Genomic DNA, 21,853 nt, shown 5'->3' with positions numbered 1-21,853 from the left:
AACTGAAAGGAAATATGAATAAATACTTGGTTTTAAGCCTTCCTTTATGTTGTCAAATGCATATTTAAGATTTATGCGTAAGAATGGAAAAAGGATTATTTACAAAAGCACAATACACAGCAAGACAACTGATAGGATACATGTAGTTCAGGCGTCTAAATAATTTTAAACCCCTTAACAAAAGTTATACATACATTCTGTTTGTATAACTGCGTAAAGAGGAAATAGTATGCTATAATAATATGACTCGAGTCATTTAGGCAATATTTTAGTCTACAATTAACCACTTTACAATGATGGCAGTATTATTTAATAATAACTTCAAATCAGTGATTTATAAGCCCAATAAATGACTTATCATTATTACAATAATATATATTTGCTTATTTTGGACATCATAATAATAACTTATATTACATTCACCCCTTGATTCTAGCAATTTGGTGGTAATTCAAAAGTACAGTCGACAGCAGATCAGACTATACAGGCAACCTGAATAAACTCCGGCAAACGTCACTTCGACATTACGTTACTCCGACACTACTGAATATCGACGTGACTTTACTTCGACACTACACTGACAAAGGCGTACTGTCGAAGTAACGTTTGTCGGAGTTTATTTAGGTAGCCGACTATACCTATAGATTTTGTTGCAATATAGTACCTATTTAAACTACATAAGATGGGCCTGCGTATAGCTTGATTTCGTCTGTACACAGGGACATAAATACAGGGTGAATATTCAATATCCTAACTCCTCAAGAAGATAACAAGATACTTAATTATAGATTCATATCAATACATAGGGGCTTACTCCCAACGCTGGAACGTTATGTCACCCTTCAATTCTGCTCCTTTATCAAAAATCCTACACATTCTTATAATTAGAATAACAGTCTATTTTCCTATGTATGTTATACATATTAATTGTCACTAAAACATAAATATTACGTCAAGTCTTTCCACTTTAGCTGTAACCATATCAAAGGCCGAAAACTTAGTTCACTGGTCACACGTACACAACACGAATAAAAAGTGCATTGAGAGAAAGTAAATCAACAGTCCACTTTTCGCCTTCTAAACTGAAAGTAGAGTTATTTGTACGCTACTGATTGTCTGAGAGGTTCAGGGGAGAGCTTACAGCAGAGTGAAGTTGGATTCAGTGCGCAAAACCATAACGCTGTAACATTACACCTCGTATTAAGCAACTACGCTCAAAGCGTGTTCCACTCAAGCATAGACTCAAGTCTAATGAACTGAGTGGAAAATCTAGTGGCGTTGCTAGTGGAGTATACGCTTGATCTGTTACAGAGTTAGTTACGATCAAAATGGCGTCGACACAGATTCGGGATCTACCCTCATCACGTTTTGAGTCTCGACGTGCTCTATCATAGGGCAGGCTCATCAGGCATGTCCATATACGGAAGGGCTCATGTAAGAGGTACTAACTTACTAAGATGTGGAAGTCCATGTGATAGAGAATCGGGATCTACCCAAGCTGGCAGCGTTGACTCGTATTCGTATCCCGTTATAGGGCAGGCTCATCATACGGGAAGAACGCATTCTCATATAGAGGTTATGTAAAATGCCGCCGATTAGAATCTGTATCTACCCACGCTGGCAGCAGATTCTCGACGTGTATTACAATGCAGGCTCGTCTGGCATGTCCATATACGGGAATGGGGCGTTATCAGTGATACTGAAGACGTAGTGCGCGCATCCGAATGCCAGCAGAGCGCCGTGCGGTAGCAGCGCCGAGCCCTCCCACGCACCTTCGGGGTTTTCCGGCTCTCGCTCGGGACACTGGCACGAGGACGATTCGGAATCCGACATCGGTAGGGTTAGGGAGCCGTTGATCCTGGAATGTTACAACATTACTTTTATTTTATTGATTGGCCACTGGAGGTTCATAAGCCGGAAGACTGATGATCGGTTGCAAATAAGTTTTTTTTTTCTCTTTATCCCATAGGCAGTTTCAATTGGCGAAAGCCATGCAAACTTAACTGTCTTCCCATACCCGTTTAACATGGGAATTAAGGCCAAATCCTCCATTTGCCTTTAATTTAGGTTCGTGCTCCTACAATGAAAATTTAATGGCCTAATGAAGAGGTCTATGGTTCTAGACTAAATAAGCGCGTGCTCGAGAAATCCATGTGCAGTGTCGCAGCCTCCACGAGCCCCCGTTGTGCCTCCCATGTCCGCGGTTCAGCGGCGGCCTGCTCCTCATCTCGGGTCGGCTCGTGCAGCCCCCCTAGTGTCCCACCTGTGGGCCGCGTGCAGCCCTAGTGTCCCACCTGTGGGCCGCGTGCGAGCGCCGGCTGCCCAGCGGGAGCGGCTGCGGCGCCTGCTCCTCATCCAGGCGAGGCGAGGCTCGTGCAGCCCTAGTGTCCCACCTGTGGGCCGCGTGCGGGCGCCGGCTGCCCAGCGGGAGCGGCTGCGGCGCCTGCTCCTCGTCCAGGCGAGGCGAGGCTCGTGCAGCCCTAGTGTCCCACCCGTGGGCCGCGTGCAGCCCTAGTGTCCCACCTGTGGGCTGCGTGCGGGCGCCGGCTGCCCAGCGGGAGCGGCTGCGGCGCCTGCTCCTCGTCCAGGCGAGGCGAGGCGGCAGCCGCGTCGCAGGTATAAAGGACGCCGTTGACTAGTGTCCCCCACTCGGAGTAGTTGATCAGCTCGAAGTGACGTGTCACCTGGAGAAAATAATGACATATAAGAACCTTTTTAGAATAATGTATTGTACTAAAATTTTATAACTAAACCCATCATCCAGTCTCTAAGCAGCTCACATGGAAGATCAGTCGCCCGTTAAGCTAAAGGTTGTGGGTTCGATTCCCGCCTTAGACAGTTCGATGTTTTTCAAGTTTTTTATTTATAATTTTATTTATTTATTAGGTACACCAACAAAGTCACATACACAATACAGTTCATACATTTTAACATGGTTTAACACATGATACGTATATGACCTCAATTACAGGTATACACAGCATTTCTTTTTGCAATTTAAGACAAAACTTCTGTAAAAATATCCGATCATATGCAAATTGGACTCGCACACCACGGAAAAATTAGACGTGGTTAACGAACGGATAATTATAATCTTCTTTGTCGAAACCAAACAGTGTCTAACATTAAATTTCGTGTCAGCCAAAAGAAGACTTCTACTGCTATACGACTGTTCTCAGGAGACGTTTGATAAAAGGTTTGTATTCATACGCAGTAGTTTTGCAGACAGTGATCCGAAAGGGAATTTGAAAATGGCCGTGCCAGTAGCACGGACGTAATGTGTAGTGCCATCTATGGTTCTTTGTGTAAATTAGTTCGTCACTATAGTTAGTTCGGTAAGAAAGTAAGAAATACCGTAGATGGCGCTTTACAAACTGTATAAAGAGATGGCGCTAAACATGTATTGGTTTGAAACAACGATCTTGCCACGGATTTCCACAACGACCGGTCCTGTGCTGGCTGCATCCAAGTGCTTCCCGCAACCTTCGCTAGACCGTCGGTCCACCTCCCTTTTCTACTTACTGTGCAACAGTATTACGAATGTACTAGAGATGAGACGTATTTACTAGAACAGATCCACACACTAGGTATTTTACAATACTAGGCGGCACCTATTCCAATTTTTTAAATACTTGATCCACCTAGTATTTTATAAATTACACGATTTCCGACCCTACCATCAAAGTAATAGAGGTTATTATTGCGTAATCCGTAGTCGTGTATTACGCGCACCTAGTAGGGGAGAGTTCGGTATATTGTACCGCCGGGTAAATTGTACCACCCTCATATTTCGTAAAGTATTTATTGAATGTCTGTAATTGCAACACTCAGCGATACACAACTAAAATCAATTAATATCGGCCATGTGGTTTTTGCCGTGACAACAAACACGTGTGTTTTATTTTGAAAAGTATTTTTTCATTGTTTTCAAGTAACTTTTGACAATACATGTTTAGATTGTAATTTTGTTAAATTTAATCACAGGGTGTTTCTAATATATTATTTAGAAGCGTAAATTAGTGTGGATTACAATTATTTGAAACATTTTTCGGTATTTATAAGCTATATTTTTTACCGATTTTTTAAAAGCACTATCACCTAGTCGGCTAAATTGTACCACATCAAGTTGTATGGAACTTTACCAAAGGATTTTGAAATTTTTTTTAGTAAATTATATTTTGAAGTTATAATAGCGTAGTTATGTTTGACTAACAATAAATGAAAGCAAAAGACTGGCAAAGTAGATTAGGTACAAGTGTGCGTTACGATAATTGGAATTACAAAACTTGTACTCAAAATCGTGATAACGTGTAAAACAATATGGATTGTCTATGTTATTAACTACTGTTCCTCTTCGTTTCCTAATTTGTTAAGAATGTATCGTATAATATTTTGCGATAGTTTTTTTTAGAGGCTTGAAATTTATTGAAATCCAATTTAGTAACCCTGTGGTACAAATTATCGAACCGGTTGGCTAAATTGGACCGAAGCTCTGAACTCGTACTTTGTTGATTTGTGCTAAATATACAACAATCATGTTAATTAATACTTAGGAAATAGTAAGTTGAATAATGTATCTTTTATTATATACCATGGACATTAGCAAAAACAAAAGAAAACTATGTGTAAAATGATATTGAAAAAAACTGGTCCAAATTAGCGGACTCTCCCTTATTTCTCGCTAAGCTTATGTGCGAACGTAGAGATTCACTCCGTCTCTGTCTGACCAAACAAATTTGAGCGTGACGAAGCAAACGCACACAAACGTAGTCAAACCATATTCATGTAAATAAGAAAAAATATGTAAATATTTTTATGAAATTGATATCTTTTAAATACGCCAACTTTTAAGTTGACAGTCCTAAGCCTGTTGAAGTATGAAGGGAGGAATTATTATTCAATTTCAAATTGCATTAATCATACTACGGTTGTATCTTTAAAAAAACAATGTATTTTAAAGTCATATTACGTGGATCAGTCCGCAGTAGTCGCGTCAAGTATGCTAAATTACTACGTACTAGGTGGAACAGGTATTTGGATCGAGTATTAATAAATACTAGGAATAGGTGCACCTAGTATCAAATTTACCTAGTATAACCCATCTCTAGAATGTACCTCGTCCATGAAGATGGTGGCGTGGTGCGGCGCGGCGCGGCGGCAGGCGGGCAGGCGCAGGCCGCAGCCGCTGTCTGTGCCCACTGTTAAAGCGGCGCGACGCATCGCAACGGGGCTCCCGGCTAGCGCTCCCATGCCGTCGCTGAAACACGCGATTTATTCATTTAGGACTTGATAAAATTCACGCGGGACGCACGCATATTTGTATCGAAAAATAGTATTAAACAACACAGTGGCGTGGAAGCTTGCGACGGGTTTGCAAAGCAAGCAGCACTGGTCATGTAGACTTCTAGAGCGGGCACCCGCTACATGCACTCTAGCAAGTTTTGGCGTAGGCTGCCAATGCAACAGCTGATTCTGACAGGTTGAAATGGAGTTGAAGAGAAAAAAGTATAGTGCACGAACTTTTATTCAAGCGAATCCTGCTGTTTGACCGTTCTCAGCATATGTAAGTGTACTGTGCCTCCACACGGCGGCAATGTGGTAGCGGTAAATGATAGTGCGCTCCGTTACACGCGCCGTTTGAATAAGTCTTTGTATTGCGTGACGTTTGTATCACGTGTACATTTCTTGAAGTATACTCACTGATCAACAGGGCTGAGTGTAGCCCTGACATAGGCGTCACAGGGCGGCACAGGCGCCGGCGGGGCAGGTGGGGGCGGCGGGGGCGGGGCGCCCCACACGGCAGCCGCTATACGGCGGCGGTCGGCGGCCGACAGTAGAGCCGAGGGCAGGGCGGCGCCCCGGTCGGCTAGAGCGGACTAGTTAGCGCCGCGTATGTAGTAAATGCTACTCACTGAGCAACAGGGCTAAGCGTAGGCGCCCCACACAGCAGCGGCGGTCAGTAGCGCCTCGCCCCGCTATATGTGATGCTAGCTAGTTGAATGAGTGTATTTGTTTGCCATACTTCACCGCACAACGGCGGCAATCAATGTGGCGGCGGTCAATAATAGCGCGCTCCATTAGATGCGCCGTTTGAAGGAGTCTTTAGACTTGGTGTAGCTCGCACATACGCGTCACTGGCGCTTTGTGCCGGGGGCGGGGCTCCCCTCCCTGCTAGAGCAAACCAGTTAGGGCGGCGTGTGCAGTAGATACATGGGTCTACTCACTGTGCAACAGGACTAAGCGTAGCCCTCACATACGCGTCACACGGAGGCACAGGCGCCGGCGGGGCAGGTGGGGGCGGCGGAGGCGGGGCGCCCCACACAGCTGCCGCTATGCGACGACGGTCGGCGGCCGACAGCAGGGCGGAGGGCAGGGCGGCGCCCCGGTCGGCCAGGGCGGACTAGCTAGGGCCGCGTGTAGTTAATGCTTGGGTCTACTTACTGTGTACGTAGTACGTAGTAGGTCGCGTCCTGCTAGAGCCGCGTGTGTAGTAAATGCTTGGGTCTGCTCACTATGCAACGGGATTGAGTGTAGCTTGCACATAGGATCATAAGCGTCATTGGCGCTTGGTGCCGGGGGCGGGGCTCCCCTCCCTGCTAGAGCAGACCAGCTAAGGCCGCGTGTATAGTCTAGTCGCCGAGCACGTAGAATTTCGTCCAATGACCCCAAGCTACCCCCACCCATATCGCTCACGAATAATTATATTGCTGTCGCGACTGTGCGACGGGCGCCCGCAGTGAGTGTGCGAGCGCGACAGAGACCGGGCTTTAGTAGATACATGGGTTTACTCACTGTGCAACAGGAGTAAGCGTGGCCCGCACATAGGCGTCACAGGGCGGCACAGGCGCGGGTGGGGCGGCGGTCGGCAGCCGACAGCAGGGCGGACGGCAGGGCGGCGCCCCGGTCGGCTAGCGCGGACCAGCTAGTAGGGTCGCGTGTAGTAAATGCTTGGGTCTAGGGGCCATCCATAAAGTACGTCACACGAATTTCATGATTTTTTGACCCCTCCCCCGTCCTTGTCACAGGTGGTCACATTTCTAAGACCCCCCCTCCCTAGTGTGACGTCACATGTTTTGCAATTTCACATCGAAAAATTATTAAATTACCTACTTATAAAAAAAATAGCAACAAATAGAAACAATAAAATCACGCGCGAGGTACGGTGCGTTTGGCAGCATTATAGGCCAGTAGAATTAGATTTTAAATCTGAAATAATTCCTACAAAAGGTTTTATTGATTTAATGGCTTTATTGGTTGCACATTAAAACTCTCCTAGGTTTTCGACTTCGACAGAGTTGTGCTTAAGTGGTGGGGGTATTTTTTAGTTTAATTTATATTTCAAATTACGCGATTAGTACCTCTAAATATATTAGATTTTGAAATGTGATGTCACGAAACTTAGGACCCCTCCCACCCCTTGTCACACCATGTCACACTTTGTCGACCCCCTCCCCCCCTCTTTACGTGTGACGTACTTTATGGATGACCCCCTACTTACTGTGCAATAAAGTTGAGTGTAGCTCGCACATACGCGTGACTGGCGCTTGGTGTCGGGGGCGGGGCTCCCCTCCCTGCTAGAGCAGACCAGCTAAGGCCGCGTGTGCATAGTCTAGTCGCCGAGCACGTAGAATTTCATCCAATGACCCCAAGCTACCCATCTTTATCGCTCGCGCGTAATTATATTGCTGTCGCGACTGTGCGACGGGCGCCCGCAGTGAGTGTGCGAGCGAGTAAATGCTTGGGTCTACTTACTGTGCAACGGGACTAAGCGTAGATCGCACATAGGCATCCCAGGGCGGCACGGGGGCGCCCCACACAGTAGGGCGGCGCCCTGATAGGCCAAAGCGCGACGAGTTAGAGCCGAGTGTGTAATAAATGCCTGCGTCTACTTACTGCGCAACAGGGACAAGCGTAGCTCGCACATAGGCATCCCAGGGCGGCGCCCCGATAGGCTAAAGCGCACCCAGATAAGGCCGCGTGTGTATTAGATGCCTGGGTCTACTTACTGCGCGACAGGACTGAGTGTGGCCCTCACATAAGCGTCACAGGGCGGCACAGGCGCGGGTGGGGCAGGTGGGGGCGGCGGGGGCGGGGCGCCCCACACAGCAGCCGCGATACGGCGGCGGTCGGCGGCCGACAGCAGGGCGGAGGGCAGGGCGGCGCCCCGGTCGGCTAGAGCGGACCAACTAAGGCCGCGTGTGTATAGTCTGGTGGCTGAGCACGTAAAATTTCGTCCAATGACCCCAAGCTACCCATCCTTATCGCTCGCGCGTAATTATATTGCTGTCGCGACTGTGCGACGGGAGCGCGACAGAGACCGGGCTACATGGGTCTACTCACTGTGCAACGGGCCTAAGTGTAGCTTGCACATAGGGTCATAAGCGTCATTGGCGCTTGGTGCCGGGGGCGAGGCTTCCCTCCCTGCTAGAGCAGACCAGCTAGAACCGCGTGACCCCAAGCTATCTTCCCTACTAAAGCAGACTAGCTAGGGCCGCGTGTGTAGTAAATGCTTGGGTGTACTCACTGTGCAACAGGACTGAGTGTAGCCCTGACATACGCGTCACAGGGCGGCACAGGCGCCGGCGGGGCAGGTGGGGGCGGCGGGGGCGGGGCGCCCCACACGGCAGCCGCGATACGGCGGCGGTCGGCGGCCGACAGCAGGGCCGACGGCAGGGCGGCGCCCCGGTCGGCCAGGGCGCGGCCCGCTAAGGCCGCGGCGATGGCGCGGCGCGCGCGGGCCGAGATGCCGCAGCGCGACCACGAGCCTACGCAGCCCTCGCCCCAGGATATCTATAAATGCGTACAGTCTTATTTATTTATTAGGTACACCAACAAAGTCACATAATACAGTTATACATTTTAACATTAACACATGATACGTATATGACCTCAATTACAGGTATACACAGCATTTTTTTTGCAATGTTAGGGTAATTATACACTAGTAAAAACAAAAATCAATTGAATTGAGTTTAAGCACCGAACAATATAAAGGATTTAGTAATTGTTCATTTTGTTCGGTGCCTAAGTCGTTCCGAATACAGGCTTGAGTTTTGACTTAAATTTAGGGAGGCTGTCACCGAAAACGTCAAGACCAGTGTCTGTGTCTGGGTTGCCAGCCACCGCTTGTCTTAATTACAAGACGAACCAAAATTCAACAATCAACAACACAATATGCTTTTTCTAGTAAACAACTATGCAAAATCTGAAGTGATGTGATGTGGTGTAGGTGCCTTTGAATCAATCAATCAGAGCCTGAAGTATGAGAGCGACACGGAAGGGTGTTTTTGAGACATTAAACGTCAGTAAGACTTCAGATTTGTATGCTGTGTCACGTCATAATATGTCAACAACACCCCTCCCGTGCCGTAGCGCTAGAACTATACATTAAGACGTATAGGTATTATAGCAACGTTACCTGCTGCAGCTGCTGCCAGGCCAGCAGGCGCACCAGGCGCGAGTCCAACTTGTGCAGGCGCTCGTCCACCACCTGCAACATTATTATTATTATCAGCATATTTTCTTGTCCGTGCTGGGAGCAGTTGAGGGAGAGTGTGAGATCTCTTGTCGGTGTCATTTAGCAGACCCTATCCTACGATGGACTGGAGATTGGAGATTAGCGTACTGTCATCTAGAATCTCTATAAATAAGCTCACTAATGGGCACATCTTCGTTGGTCGATACTGCTGCCTCCTTTGCGACCTAAAGACAACATAAGGCCCTGTACCTGCTTTGAGAAGGAATAAGCACCTGCAATAACTCCTCCACGTCGTCATCAGGCCGCAGCGTGAGCCGCTCGAGCCCATGCTATGGGGTCAAAAGGGGTGTAGGATCTCGGATCAAGCTCTGCAAAAGGAGGCTGGAGATACGGCTACTAAATGAGGTCACCAATAAGCATATTCCTTGGTTGATAGATACTGCTGTCTCCTTTGCGACCTAAAGACAGCATAAGGCCCTGTGCCACCTGCTTTGAGAAGAAGAAATAAGGACCTGCAGCACCTGCTTTGAGAAGAAGAATAACGACCTGCAACAACTCCTCCACGTCGTCGTCTGGCCGCAGCGTGATCCGCTCAAGCTTGTCGCGCGGGCTGCGGCGCTTGACGGCGGCCGTCAAGTACTCGAAGTCGGAACGCAGAGTGAACCGCGTAACCTATGCGGGGGGGTCAAAATTGGTGTAGATACTTAGCGTCTACGGGAGAGGTTACAAATCTTCCTTGATCGATGCAGCAGACATGAAGACAGATTAAAGGCCTATTAGACTTACTTGACTTATGGTCCTATGTTCCCTAGATGGGGCAGAGGGCGTCCACAACAGTCCTCCATCTCGTTCGGTCTTGAGCTTCTCGCTCGATCTCGCTCCAGGTCTTGCCGATCTTCCTCGCCTCGTCCGCTACAGTGCGCCGCCAAGTTTGCCTGGGGCGACCACGTTTGCGTTTTCCTTGGGGATTCCAATCCAGAGCCTGCTTAGGGACGTGATCGGGGTCCCTTCGGAGAGTGTGGCCAATCCAGTTCCACTTGCGGCGCTTGATCTGCTGGTCGATCGGAATTTCGTGGCAGCGTTCCAATAGCTCGACGCTGGAGATTTTCTCGGGCCAGTATATGCCGAGAATTCGTCGAAGGCAGCGGTAAGGAATAAGTACCTGCAGTAGCTCCTCCACGTCGTCGTCTGGCCGCAGCGTGAGCCGCTCGAGCTTGTCGCGCGGGCTGCGGCGCGGCGCCGACAGCTTGCGGCGCTTGACGGCCGCCGTCAGGTACTCGAAGTCCGAGTCTGATAGCGAGCTGGACGACTCCGTGTTGCGCTCCATCTGGGAACAAGAATGTGGCAATTTTGAACAGAAGACAAATGGTAGCAGATCTTTTGAATACAACACAAATGATTCAGGTTTATGTATTTAACTATTGGAGATCCTAGACACAAAAGAATTATGGGATCCTGTGTTGTTTCCACATCAACCAGATAGTTTTGACAGTTCCAACTCCTTGCCAGACAGTTTTTTTTAGGATAGCTGCCAAAGCCACGATGACCCAGACTTCATGATTCACCAACATTCTATTCTATATTGGGGGCATACGCTGACAAACTTTCAGCTTTTATAAAATGACGTAGGTCTGGCGTTCACTAGCTCTTAGTCTATAGGTGCAAACCACCGAGTTTTAATTGGCCGGCACCCTCAACCGCTGGGACCTAGACACGGCGACCCTTCAGAGGTAGATCTTGTGCCCAGGATCACACTTAATCCCTGCGCACTTTCCAAGACTGCCTAAGATGTTATTACCTTAGGCTCCGGGTCGGATATAGCCTTCAGGTCGTCGGCGGCGTCCTGCTCGGAGGCCGGCTTGAGGCCGGGCGCGTCGCAGGGACACGGGCCCTCGCCCGAGTACTGCGGGCAGGACAGGTTGAGGCAGATTTTGTGCTTTGGAGCGTCCTCATCCTCGTCTTCTGAGTCGATCTCTTTGCTGTCCTTTAGGTTTTGGAGCACTGAAAAATTTAAACCAAATGTTTTGTTCCATACCCCAAAAGAGAAAAATAAACTAGGTGAATAAGATCTTTTTTTTTTTGTTTTCAAATTGGTGATGTCACTCTTCACCTTACCACAGAATAATAATAAGTACTACGTACAGAAGTTTTACTTCGCGAAGGTATTTAAAAAAATGTATGTTCAATGTCATTAACAATATGGTGTAATTTAGCTTGTCTCAAGANCCCTCGCCCGAGTACTGCGGGCAGGACAGGTTGAGGCAGATTTTGTGCTTTGGAGCGTCCTCATCCTCGTCCTCTGTGTCGATCTCTTTGCTGTCCTTTAGGTTTTGGAGCACTGAAAAATTAAAACCAAATGTTTTGTTCCATACCCCAAAAGAGAAAAATAACCTTGGTGAATTCTTATTCATTTCAACTCAAAAGTAACTAGCAGTTGCAGTTTCGTTTCAGTTGCGTTTCACCGTCTTTTCTGGGCCTAAGAGAGAAATATGGAAACAGGCCTTCCCAACCCATTTGGCTAGTGTTGCAGCGTGAGCGTGAGAGTGTAGGTCAAATCCTCCATTTGCCTCATAAATTGGAGACGGTTGTCTTCTTGCCATGGAAACTAAATACCTTAATGATAACGAGAACGATGGATCTGTAACTCTAGATGTCAGAATTTAACCAGCATTTAAGTGGTTGATAATTCATTCTAGCTAGAAATAATTGGCACTGACACGCAGTTTATTTACTAACCTCTAGCACATCGCGTATATTCTCTTCTGGAAGGCAGCAGCGGTGGCGGATTCTTGTAGTGATACCGCACCATGTCTGGTACCAACACGCGCCCCTTTATGCCCACGGGGACCTTTATCCTGCCAAGGGGAGAACAAGGGGACACTCAATTACTAGATAATGATATGTTGGGAATAGATTTCTTTTCACTCTTAACATAAATGTCATCGTTGAACCACATTTATCTGCGTAGGAAAGAGGACAAATAGGGATCACGTTAACAGTTTTCACTGTCCTGGATTTTGTAAAAGGAGACTAAAGGACAGGCCTTCCCAACCCATCTAGATGGGTTGGCTAGCCAACGTGAAGAGTGAAGACCAAACTTTCCATTCGCCTCTGGTAAATCACAGTCGTGCTTCTGCAATGGATACTGAATTATCTTATTTCTTACTATGCTTGCAGTGGTGATGTCATTATCATCATCATTTCAGCCATAGGACGTCCACTGCTGAACATAGGCCTCCATTCAATGATTTCCACAATGGCCGGTTGGTGGCGGCCTGCATCCAGCGCCTTCTTACCTTTATGAGGTCGTCGGTCCACCTTGTGGGTGGACGTCCTACGCTGGGCTTTCCGGTACGTGGCCTCCACTCCAGAACCTTTTGCTGCCCCATCGGCCGTCAGGTCTGCGTACTATGTGACTGCCCATTGCCACTTCAGCTTGCTAATCCGTCGGGCTATGTCAGTGACTGTAAAGCCTGGTCCATGAGCACGTAGAATTTTGTCCAATGACCCCAAGCTACCCATCCTTATTATATTATATACGCGACTGTGCGACGGGCGCCTGCAGTGAGTGTGCGAGCGCGACAGCAACATAATAACGCGCGAGCGATAAGGGTGGGTAGCTTGGGGTCATTGGACAAAATTCTACGTGCTCACGGACCAGGCTTTAGTTCGTTTACGGATGTCCTCATGCGCATGATGTGGGACCCAGAATGCTCCCACAATGTTTGTCGCAGTGGCCGTACCTGAAGGCGGGTCGTGCGCTTCGCGCGCGCCGGATGAAGTCGGTGCGGATGGCGTGCTGGTCCACGGGCCCCGAGAACTGCTCCCAGAGAGCCACGCGCTCCGTCGCAGAGATCGAGCTTACTAGCTTCCAGTCCTGGTGGGGACAAGTACTGTGTGAGGTATTAGGCTATGTTGATAGCATGATTAGAACTACGATAACTCTTTTATAATGCGAACAGCTAGGGACTAAAATTCGCTGTCTGCTGCTGTTTTTCCTGAACACTGTAATCCGGGCCTTTTCGAGGTGAGAGGGAATAGATAGGCACTTACAGGGCAGATTTGTACCATTCCAGACTGCATCTCACTTAACACTAGGTGCAATTGCAAGGCACCGCAAAAAAAATCTTTATTGCCTTGTACTAGAAATAATAAATGCTAATAAAAATGCCAGCTTTAGAAACTTTTAAGGCCAATGTATAATTAATTTAGTTTTAAGCTACATGTCTGAAAATAAAGCTGTTTCTTTAATAAAGATAAATAAATATCCTCTTAAATGTACCTGAAAATCCGGCTCGAAGGACCAAAAACTAAAGACCAATATGCAATCGACGCAAAATCTTTGCGAGAAACCTTTATATAGCATACACTATAAGGGGGATTAGGGGGAGAATCTTAAATTTTGTTAGCTTGAATTTTAAATAACTAAAGTTGATTTAAGAAATACTTACAATATACTGTTCGACGTGGTTAGGGCACATCCAGCGGCCCGTAGGTAGCGCCGTCAGCGGCGGGTCTAGGCAGTCCTGGAAAACAAACAGAACATTTTTATTAAAGAACACAATACAATAACATGGATATTCTTGCATATTGTGAATAAGAATGATTGCTCAGCAGTCGGTAGAGCAACCGAACTATGCGTGATGATTCCATAAGTAGCAACTGTAAGCCACTGATTTTGACAACAGCAAATTTTAAAACCACTGTAGCTTGCATTGGTAGGTGTTGTAATTCAGGAGAAAATATTGAATCTGCCAATCAGTTGACTGAAAACTGTGCTGTCAAGATGACACTGAGTGTCCTTATTGTCGAAACCCAGTGAGAAGAGGTTTCTTTATTCCACAATGAGGAAGCTTGGCCTGCATTTCACTTGATGGAGAGTGATGATCAGGCCGAAGGTGGAAGCGAGGATCACCCGGAATCTTCAATTTCAAAAAACTTGGTGGTGGAGATATGACTGCTTTTTACCCGACTGCGCCATGAGGGTTATTCTTATTGATATAATGTGACATGTATGTGAAATGAGGAGATCCGTAAACGAACTAAAGTCGCTGACATAGCCCGACGGATTAGCAATCTGAAGTGACAATGGGCAGGGCACATAGTACTCAGAACTGACAGCCGATGGGGCAGTAAGGTTCTGGAATGGAGGCAGGAGAAAAACGTAGCGTGCGACGTCCACCCACAAGGTGGACCGACGACCTGATAAAGGTAGCAGGAAGGCGCTGGATGCAGGCCGCTACCAACCGTGCGATGTGGAAGTCATTGGGGGAGGCCTATGTTCAGCAGTGGACGTCCTGTGGCTGAAATGATGATGATGAATCACCTGGTGGAACAGCAGCGGGCAGCAGTCGCACTGCAGCAGCGGCCGCAGCCCCAAGCGTCACTGTCACTAGCGACANAAAAAAGTACATTCTGTGTTTTTATTATTTAGGTAGTTAAATACTGCACAGTATTTAGTACACCATTTTCTTTATTTTCTTCCATCATACACAAGAATACGCGTGCGTGAGTCAATGTTCGCTCGTATGTGAGGCCTTGTCGAATAGTACTCTTGTAGGGGGCAATCGTGCGTGTTTTGTTTTCGATGTAAACTCGCGGAGATGAACAGGCCTGACCTTACCGTGAATGGCATAAAAAGCCACTAACGGAGAAATATGGAAACATAGGCCTCCCTAACCCGTTTGTCCAGCACTGCAGCATGGGAGTGTTGACCAAATCAGCCATTTGCCTCATAAATTGGAGACGGTTGTCTTCTTGCCATATAAACTAAATACCTTAATGATACCAAGAACGATGGATCTGTAACTCTAGATGTCAGAATTTAACTAGCATTTAAGTGGTTAATAATTCATCCTAGCTAGAAATAATTGGCACTGACACGCAGTTTATTTACTAACCTCTAGCACATCGCGTATATTCTCTTCTGGAAGGCAGCAGCGGTGGCGGATTCTTGTAGTGATACCGCACCATGTCTGGTACCAACACGCGCCCCTTTATGCCCACGGGGACCTTTATCCTGCCAAGGGGAGCACAAGGGACAGTTAATTATTAAGTTCAATAAATCAACAAAAATTACATTCGCACTCTCCTAGATGTCGTAAAAAGAGTCTCAGGGTCAAATATGTGGACATCAGGCCTCCGGGGGGGCCTCAGCGTGAAGAGTGAAGACCAAATTCTCCATTTGCTTCTGGTAAGTTCAAGTCGTGCTTTTGCAGTGAAGACCATATAATCTTATTTCCTGCTATGCATTCTGTAGTTATGTGCATGATGTCATTATCATCATCATTTCAGCCATAGGACGTCCACTGCTGAACATAGGCCTCCCCCAATGATTTTCACAATGGTCGGTTGGTGGCGGCCTGCATCCAGCGCCTTCCTGCTACCTTTATTTTTTTTTAATTTATTTACACTTTTGCACATACAACTGTACAGTGGCGGACTTAATGCCAGGTGGCATTATCTGCCAGTCAACCACAGGTCGAGCAGAGAGACTAAGGCGGTAAGGACTTTATGAGGTCGTCGGTCCACCTTGTGGGTGGACGTCCTACGCTGGGCTTTCCGGTACGTGACCTCCACTCCAGAACCTTGCTGCCCCATCGGCCGTCAGGTCTGCGTATCATGTGCCCTGCCCATTGCCACTTCAGCTTGCTAATCCGTCGGGCTATGTCAGTGACTGTAAAGCCTGGTCCATGAGCACGTAGAATTTTGTCCAATGACCCCAAGCTACCCATCCTTATTATATTATATACGCGACTGTGCGACGGGCGCCTGCAGTGAGTGTGCGAGCGCGACAGCAACATAATAACGCGCGAGCGATAAGGATGGGTAGCTTGGGGTCATTGGACAAAATTCTACGTGCTCACAGACCAGACTATAGTTGCCCACCGGTTCGCGGGTAAAAATCGCGCCGTGAGTTCTTAGCCTTACAGTACCTGAAGGCGGGTCGTGCGCTGCGCGCGCGGCGGATGAAGTCGGTGCGGATGGCGTGCTGGTCCACGGGCCCTGAGAACTGCTCCCACAGCGCCACGCGCTCCGTCGCAGAGATCGAGCTTACTAGCTTCCAGTCCTGGTGGGGACAAGTCAAATTTGAGAGGCATTGGGCTATGTTGATAAAGCCTGGTCCGTGGACCGTGAGCACGTAGAATTTTGTCCAATGACCCCAAGCTACCCAGTACCCATCCTTATCGCTCGCGCGTAATTATGTTGCTGTCGCGCACGCACACTCACTGCGGGCGCCCGTCGCACAGTCGCGACAGCAATATAATTACGCGCGAGCGATAAGGATGGGTAGCTTGGGGTCATTGGACAAAATTCTACGTGCTCACGGACCAGGCTTTAGCATGATTAGAACTGCGATAACTCTTATATAATGCGAACAGCTAGGGACTAGAATTCGCTGTCTGCTGCTGTCTTTCCTGAACACTGTAATACGGGCCTTTTCGAGGTGAGAGGGAATAGATAGGCACTTACAGGGCAGATATGTACCATTCCAGACTGCATCTCTCTCTCTCAAAACACCAGGTGCGATTGCGGTGCCTTGTCTTACTTAAAAAAATCTTTATTGCCTTGTGCTAGAAACTATAAACGCTAATAGAAATGCTAGCTTTAGAAACTTAACCTGAGGCCAATGTATAATTAATTGAGTTTTAAGCTACATGTCTGAAAAAAGCTGTATGTTTCTTTAATAACGATAATTTAATATCCTCTAAAATGTAGCTGAAAATCCGGCTCGAAGGACCAAAAACTAAAGACCAATATATTGAAAATCTTTGCGAGAAACCTTTATGTAGCATACACTATAAGAGGGATTAAGGGGAGAATCTTAAATTTTACTAGCTTGAATTTTAAATAACTAAAGTTGTTTTAAAAAATACTTACAATATACTGTTCGACGTGATTAGGGCACATCCAGCGGCCCGTAGGTAGCGCCGTCAGAGGCGGGTCTAGGCAGTCCTGGAAAACAAACAGAACATCTTTATTTAAAAGAACACAACAAAGATAATTACTGAATCTCGTTCTAGCAAGAGTTGTATTCAGTAGTTTGTAGAGCAACAGAACTATGTGCGACGCATTAATTCATTTACATAACAGTAATGAAAAACCACTAATTTTCATGAATAAAACATCATGTTCCAGGTAAACGCTGCCTGATTGGTTGTCGAAATTCAAATCCTTATTAATCAAACACAATGAGAACTGAGATTCTGCTGATGACGCGGGAAGTACCTGGATGCGGGTAGCGCAGGACCGGTGGTTTTGGAAATCCTTGGGGTCTTTTGTCCGGACATGGAGAAAAGCGTCAAAAAGCGTCCACCGTGACCAGGGACGAGTTGCCGGTAAAGCCTGGTCTCTGAGCACGTAGAATTTTGTCCAATGACCCCAAGCTACCCATCCTTATCGCTCGCGCGTATTGCTGTCGCGACAGTGCGACGGGCGCCCGCAGTGAGTGTGCGAGCGCAACAGCAACATAATTACGCGCGAGCGATAAGGATGGGTAGCTTGGGGTCATTGGACAAAATTCTACGTGCTCACAGACCAGACTACAGTAATGTAATGTGGCACCTGGTGAAACAGCAGCGGGCAGTAGTCGCATTGCAGCAGCGGAGCCAGCTTGCAGGTGTGCTGGCACACGAAGCACAGCTTGGCCGGCAGCGGCACGCAGCCCCAGGCGTCCACCGTCACTAGCGACGAGTTGCCGTTCTTGCTCCCCTCTGGAAAGATTTTATTTTACAAGTTAATCCTGATTGAAGTTGATTTTTAGTTGGCCGATAGTTGTACCCGATTTTAATTTGTATGAAGAATCGGCCAAATCGAATCGGCGTAGTGTGCGCACTCCCATACATGCCCATACTGATCAACTGCCTGACTAAACTATCGGCCGACGAAAAATCAACGGTGTGCGCCTACTCTAAGAGCGGCAATACACGGACCGCTTGAAGCAGTCAGGGTCGACAGCTTCAAGCTGCGACTGCACAGTGAACTGCAGAGTTCTATGGACGCACATACACGAACCGCTCGAGCAGTTGCAACTGATTCCGGCGGTCGACAGCACGGTGAGTTTTCATCGTGCGGTCAAGCAGTCGCCAGCCATACACTGACTGCTCGAGCTGTCGACAGCTCTCGCGCAGTTACCTCCGCCCACTTTCTTTATTCCACGGCGCGCGCGCTTGTGATTTGTTGAGCAGTTAATACCAACTGCTCGAGCAGTTATCACTGGCAGCTTCAAGCTGTTGACTCTTGACTGCAAGAGCGGTTCGTGTATATTGATATCTAACTAACTGCTCGAGCTGTCCGTGTATTGCCGGCCTAAGGCTACGGCCGGATACTCGCGACACCCCCACTTGGGCGATGACGGAACGACGCGGAAATTTTAGTGGGTATACCCCGTCCTTTTCAGGGCGGAGCAGCGCCCTTATTAGGGCTCCAGGAGTCCCACACACCACCCTGTCCCGCGGTCCCGCGGCAGTGGTAACGTGCGCAAAGCATTTCCTCCGCGACAAAAAAAAAGAGTTGCTTACGAGCTATGTGCAGCATACAGTTGCAGCAATTTCAACACATAAGTGACATGCCACCAATTGGCAGCCTCTCTTATTTATATGGCAAGTAGTGTAGGACTATAGGTACTAAAGGACATTGTGCACAACAGCTTCCAGTGACTGTGGACAGTGGCCCTTTTTGGGGAGCAGACTAAGCGCTCCTGCACGCGACGCCACCGCCGCGCCTTTGCACTGTTTATACGCGCCGCGTGAACACCGCTGCCGCGCCGCCGCCGCACCGCTGGCTTAATTATACTTTGATGGCGCGGCGACAGCGCGGAGGCGGCGCGGTGGCGGCGTCGTGTGCAGGAGCGCTAAGTAGACTTTATGTGATAAACTATTACCTTTTTCCGTGCCCGGGAACACGAAGGGTATCTTCATTTCGTTAGGCAGCTGGAACTGCCTGGGGTTCATGACGCGCGCGGCTCGCACCAGCACCTCCATAGGAGTGAGCTCCTTCTCCGGTTCCTCTTTCTTTTTCTCATCTTCTTCATCTTTGCTCTTCTTCTTGGCTGAGTTTGTGCGGTTGTTGCGTAGGGACCTAGAAGGAAAAACTAGTTTTCAGAAAATAGTCAGGAATGTGCTTAGCAGATTGATTGGGATAAATGTGAGAGATCTCATTGAAATCATAATTATCAATAACCAAAGTTAATGATTCTAAGCTACAATCATGTCATTTCTTAGGGCATATGTAATTTGTGGCTTTTAGATTCTCAGATACAGTGCTCAATGGCAGCTGGTTATTACAAGAACAACTTCGTTCATTTCAGCCAAATTATGTCCACTGCTGGACAAAGGCCTCCCCCAAGGTTTTCCACAATGAACAGTCCTGCGCCGCCCGCATCCAGGCTCTTCCTGCTACCTTCACCAGATTGTTGGACAACAACTTACTTGTCCAAAATCACGAATTTGCACATTGGTACAATTCCCGGTAGAACATAATTGGTACTGATTCAAATACTGAATATCTGTATTAACATATTTGTTCTGCAAATAAAATTATTTGATTTGATTTGTGTGACTTAATAGAACATGTAATTAACATACCTAGTTTTCTTATCAGTGTCAGACTTAGAGTCTGCGGGTGAGTGCGCACGGCTGCCTCGTGCACTCGCAGGCTTCTCAGCGTCGGTGGCATGGCACTCACGACACAGCCACTGGCCTGCTGGGATGTCGTTCTCGTCCAGCGGAGGGTCACTGTAACCAAGGCAAGCTAAGTGCAAACAACTTATCCTACTTGTACTCAACTACTACATTACAAACTTAACTACATCAACATACTACTACTTATCAAGTGTAAGGGAACTATCCCCTACACTGATATAACATCCATCTGCCAGACTAGCTTTGAAGATGCTGGCTTAAAATATTGTCAATGATTTTAAACGAACAAATCATTCTAAAATGTATAAAATGCCTCAATAAGATTTAATCATGGGGCACATCTTAGCCCTGCTGCCCAGGTACTGAACATAATGGTCAAGCCAGTTGGGGTCATTGATTGAATCCTACAGAGATCAATTTTGTGTAAAAGAAAAGTAAATAATAACTATTTTTATTTAGACAAAAGTTCAGTTAGTATCTGGAATTGCACCCAGTTTCCAATCTGCAGTTTCACTAGCTGCTTGTGTTTACACTTCTGACCAATTTTGCTGGTTGTACTCACTAGCATCCAAGGTGGAAGCTCGCAGGACACCGATCGCAGCAGATCAAATCGCCGCCCTCCCCGCACGCATCGCAAGAGTCGTGGTTGTGACCCTTGCCCGGCCTCTTGTAGTACGGGTGCTGCGGCTTCTTGGGCTTCTGCGCATTCGGCTCCTCGTCCGGGGGCTTTATCAACGCCCTGATGAGCTAAAACACAACCAAAACCGTTCATACCAAACCACTTAGCATCCTAAAATGGCGCCACCAATAACTCTTCACTCACCGGCATGAGCCCACCGGACGTATCCAGATCATAGCTAACGTTAGACATTGTTTGTTATTAATGTTTCAGACTGCGACTATAACCTTTTAAGAGCAACAACCAAAGCCACAACCGATTCGAAAAAACTTCAGCGTAACTTGTGCTTGCTTATTTTGAAGTACAATTTTCACACTTGTACAGATTTATTTCTCCATGTAATATTAAGTTCAAAACTTCACAGGTGTTAGAATTGCAATTTTAACTAATTTTCATGTAAATTGCTGTATTAATTCGACAATAATCTGCATTTCTGCAAAGGAAACGAAAATCAAAAACTACAGACAAAACACACAGTGATGCTAGTGATGCACCTTCATAATTCCTATTTCAGTCTAGAAACTATTTAACTAGCTGACAAAATATTTTTTTGGTTGCAATATTTTCAATAAATGGGATTTTTATCTTTATTGAGAAGTGGTTTGAATACTTTTCTTTTGTTTTGTAGAAATACAGTTCTTATTGCTTAATGTCGTCGTCGTAACCCACCCACAGCACAGCACAGCGACGAAGTCCTCGGGCTCGCGCTGGTTTTCACACTGAAATTATTATGTGAATATAAAATGAGAGAGTTTTTCATTAATCTTCACGGGCAGATTAAGTTTAGTTACAATACTTGCAACTGTATTATTAATGATCTCTTTTTTAAACCAGTTAATAATTAATTTAAAAATTCTACGTGCTCACGGACCAGGCTTTAGTATGATGAAAGGCTGCTTTTGAACATTTTAAACAGCGCCGGAACTGAGCTTTTTAATTTATTTGTATGAAATTGGTTAAAAATAATTTCATGACTAAACTAAAGTGATTTTCTTTATGAAACGTAATTAAGTACTTAAAACAAAATTATTGTTAAGATGGACATAATAATTA

At 46.8% G+C, this 21,853-nt stretch overlaps 1 protein-coding gene across 1 annotated transcript; it reads right to left on the bottom strand.

The window, feature by feature from the left end:
* Positions 1 to 55: 55 nt before the first annotated feature.
* Positions 56 to 21,330, bottom strand: LOC114357329 (PHD finger protein 12). The gene is made up of 18 exons (XM_028310892.1): positions 20,945 to 21,330; positions 20,684 to 20,868; positions 20,065 to 20,214; positions 19,362 to 19,558; positions 18,044 to 18,192; positions 17,360 to 17,434; positions 16,414 to 16,547; positions 15,379 to 15,497; positions 13,547 to 13,572; positions 11,277 to 11,450; positions 10,641 to 10,805; positions 9,419 to 9,490; positions 8,525 to 8,790; positions 8,036 to 8,186; positions 5,701 to 5,876; positions 5,116 to 5,257; positions 2,524 to 2,684; positions 56 to 1,858 (listed from the first exon to the last, which is right to left on the bottom strand). The coding sequence occupies exons 1-18, from the start codon at positions 20,990 to 20,992 to the stop codon at positions 1,642 to 1,644; spliced, it is 2,607 nt and encodes an 868-aa protein (XP_028166693.1). The 5' UTR covers positions 20,993 to 21,330; the 3' UTR covers positions 56 to 1,641.
* Positions 21,331 to 21,853: the final 523 nt, after the last annotated feature.

This window comes from Ostrinia furnacalis, unplaced genomic scaffold (genome assembly GCF_004193835.3).
Source record: "Ostrinia furnacalis isolate ACB-3 unplaced genomic scaffold, ASM419383v2 OfSCF3137, whole genome shotgun sequence".
Classification (NCBI taxonomy): Eukaryota; Metazoa; Arthropoda; class Insecta; order Lepidoptera; family Crambidae; genus Ostrinia; species Ostrinia furnacalis.
Note: the sequence above shows the minus strand (reverse complement) of the source record. Positions and strands in the feature narration are given on the sequence as shown.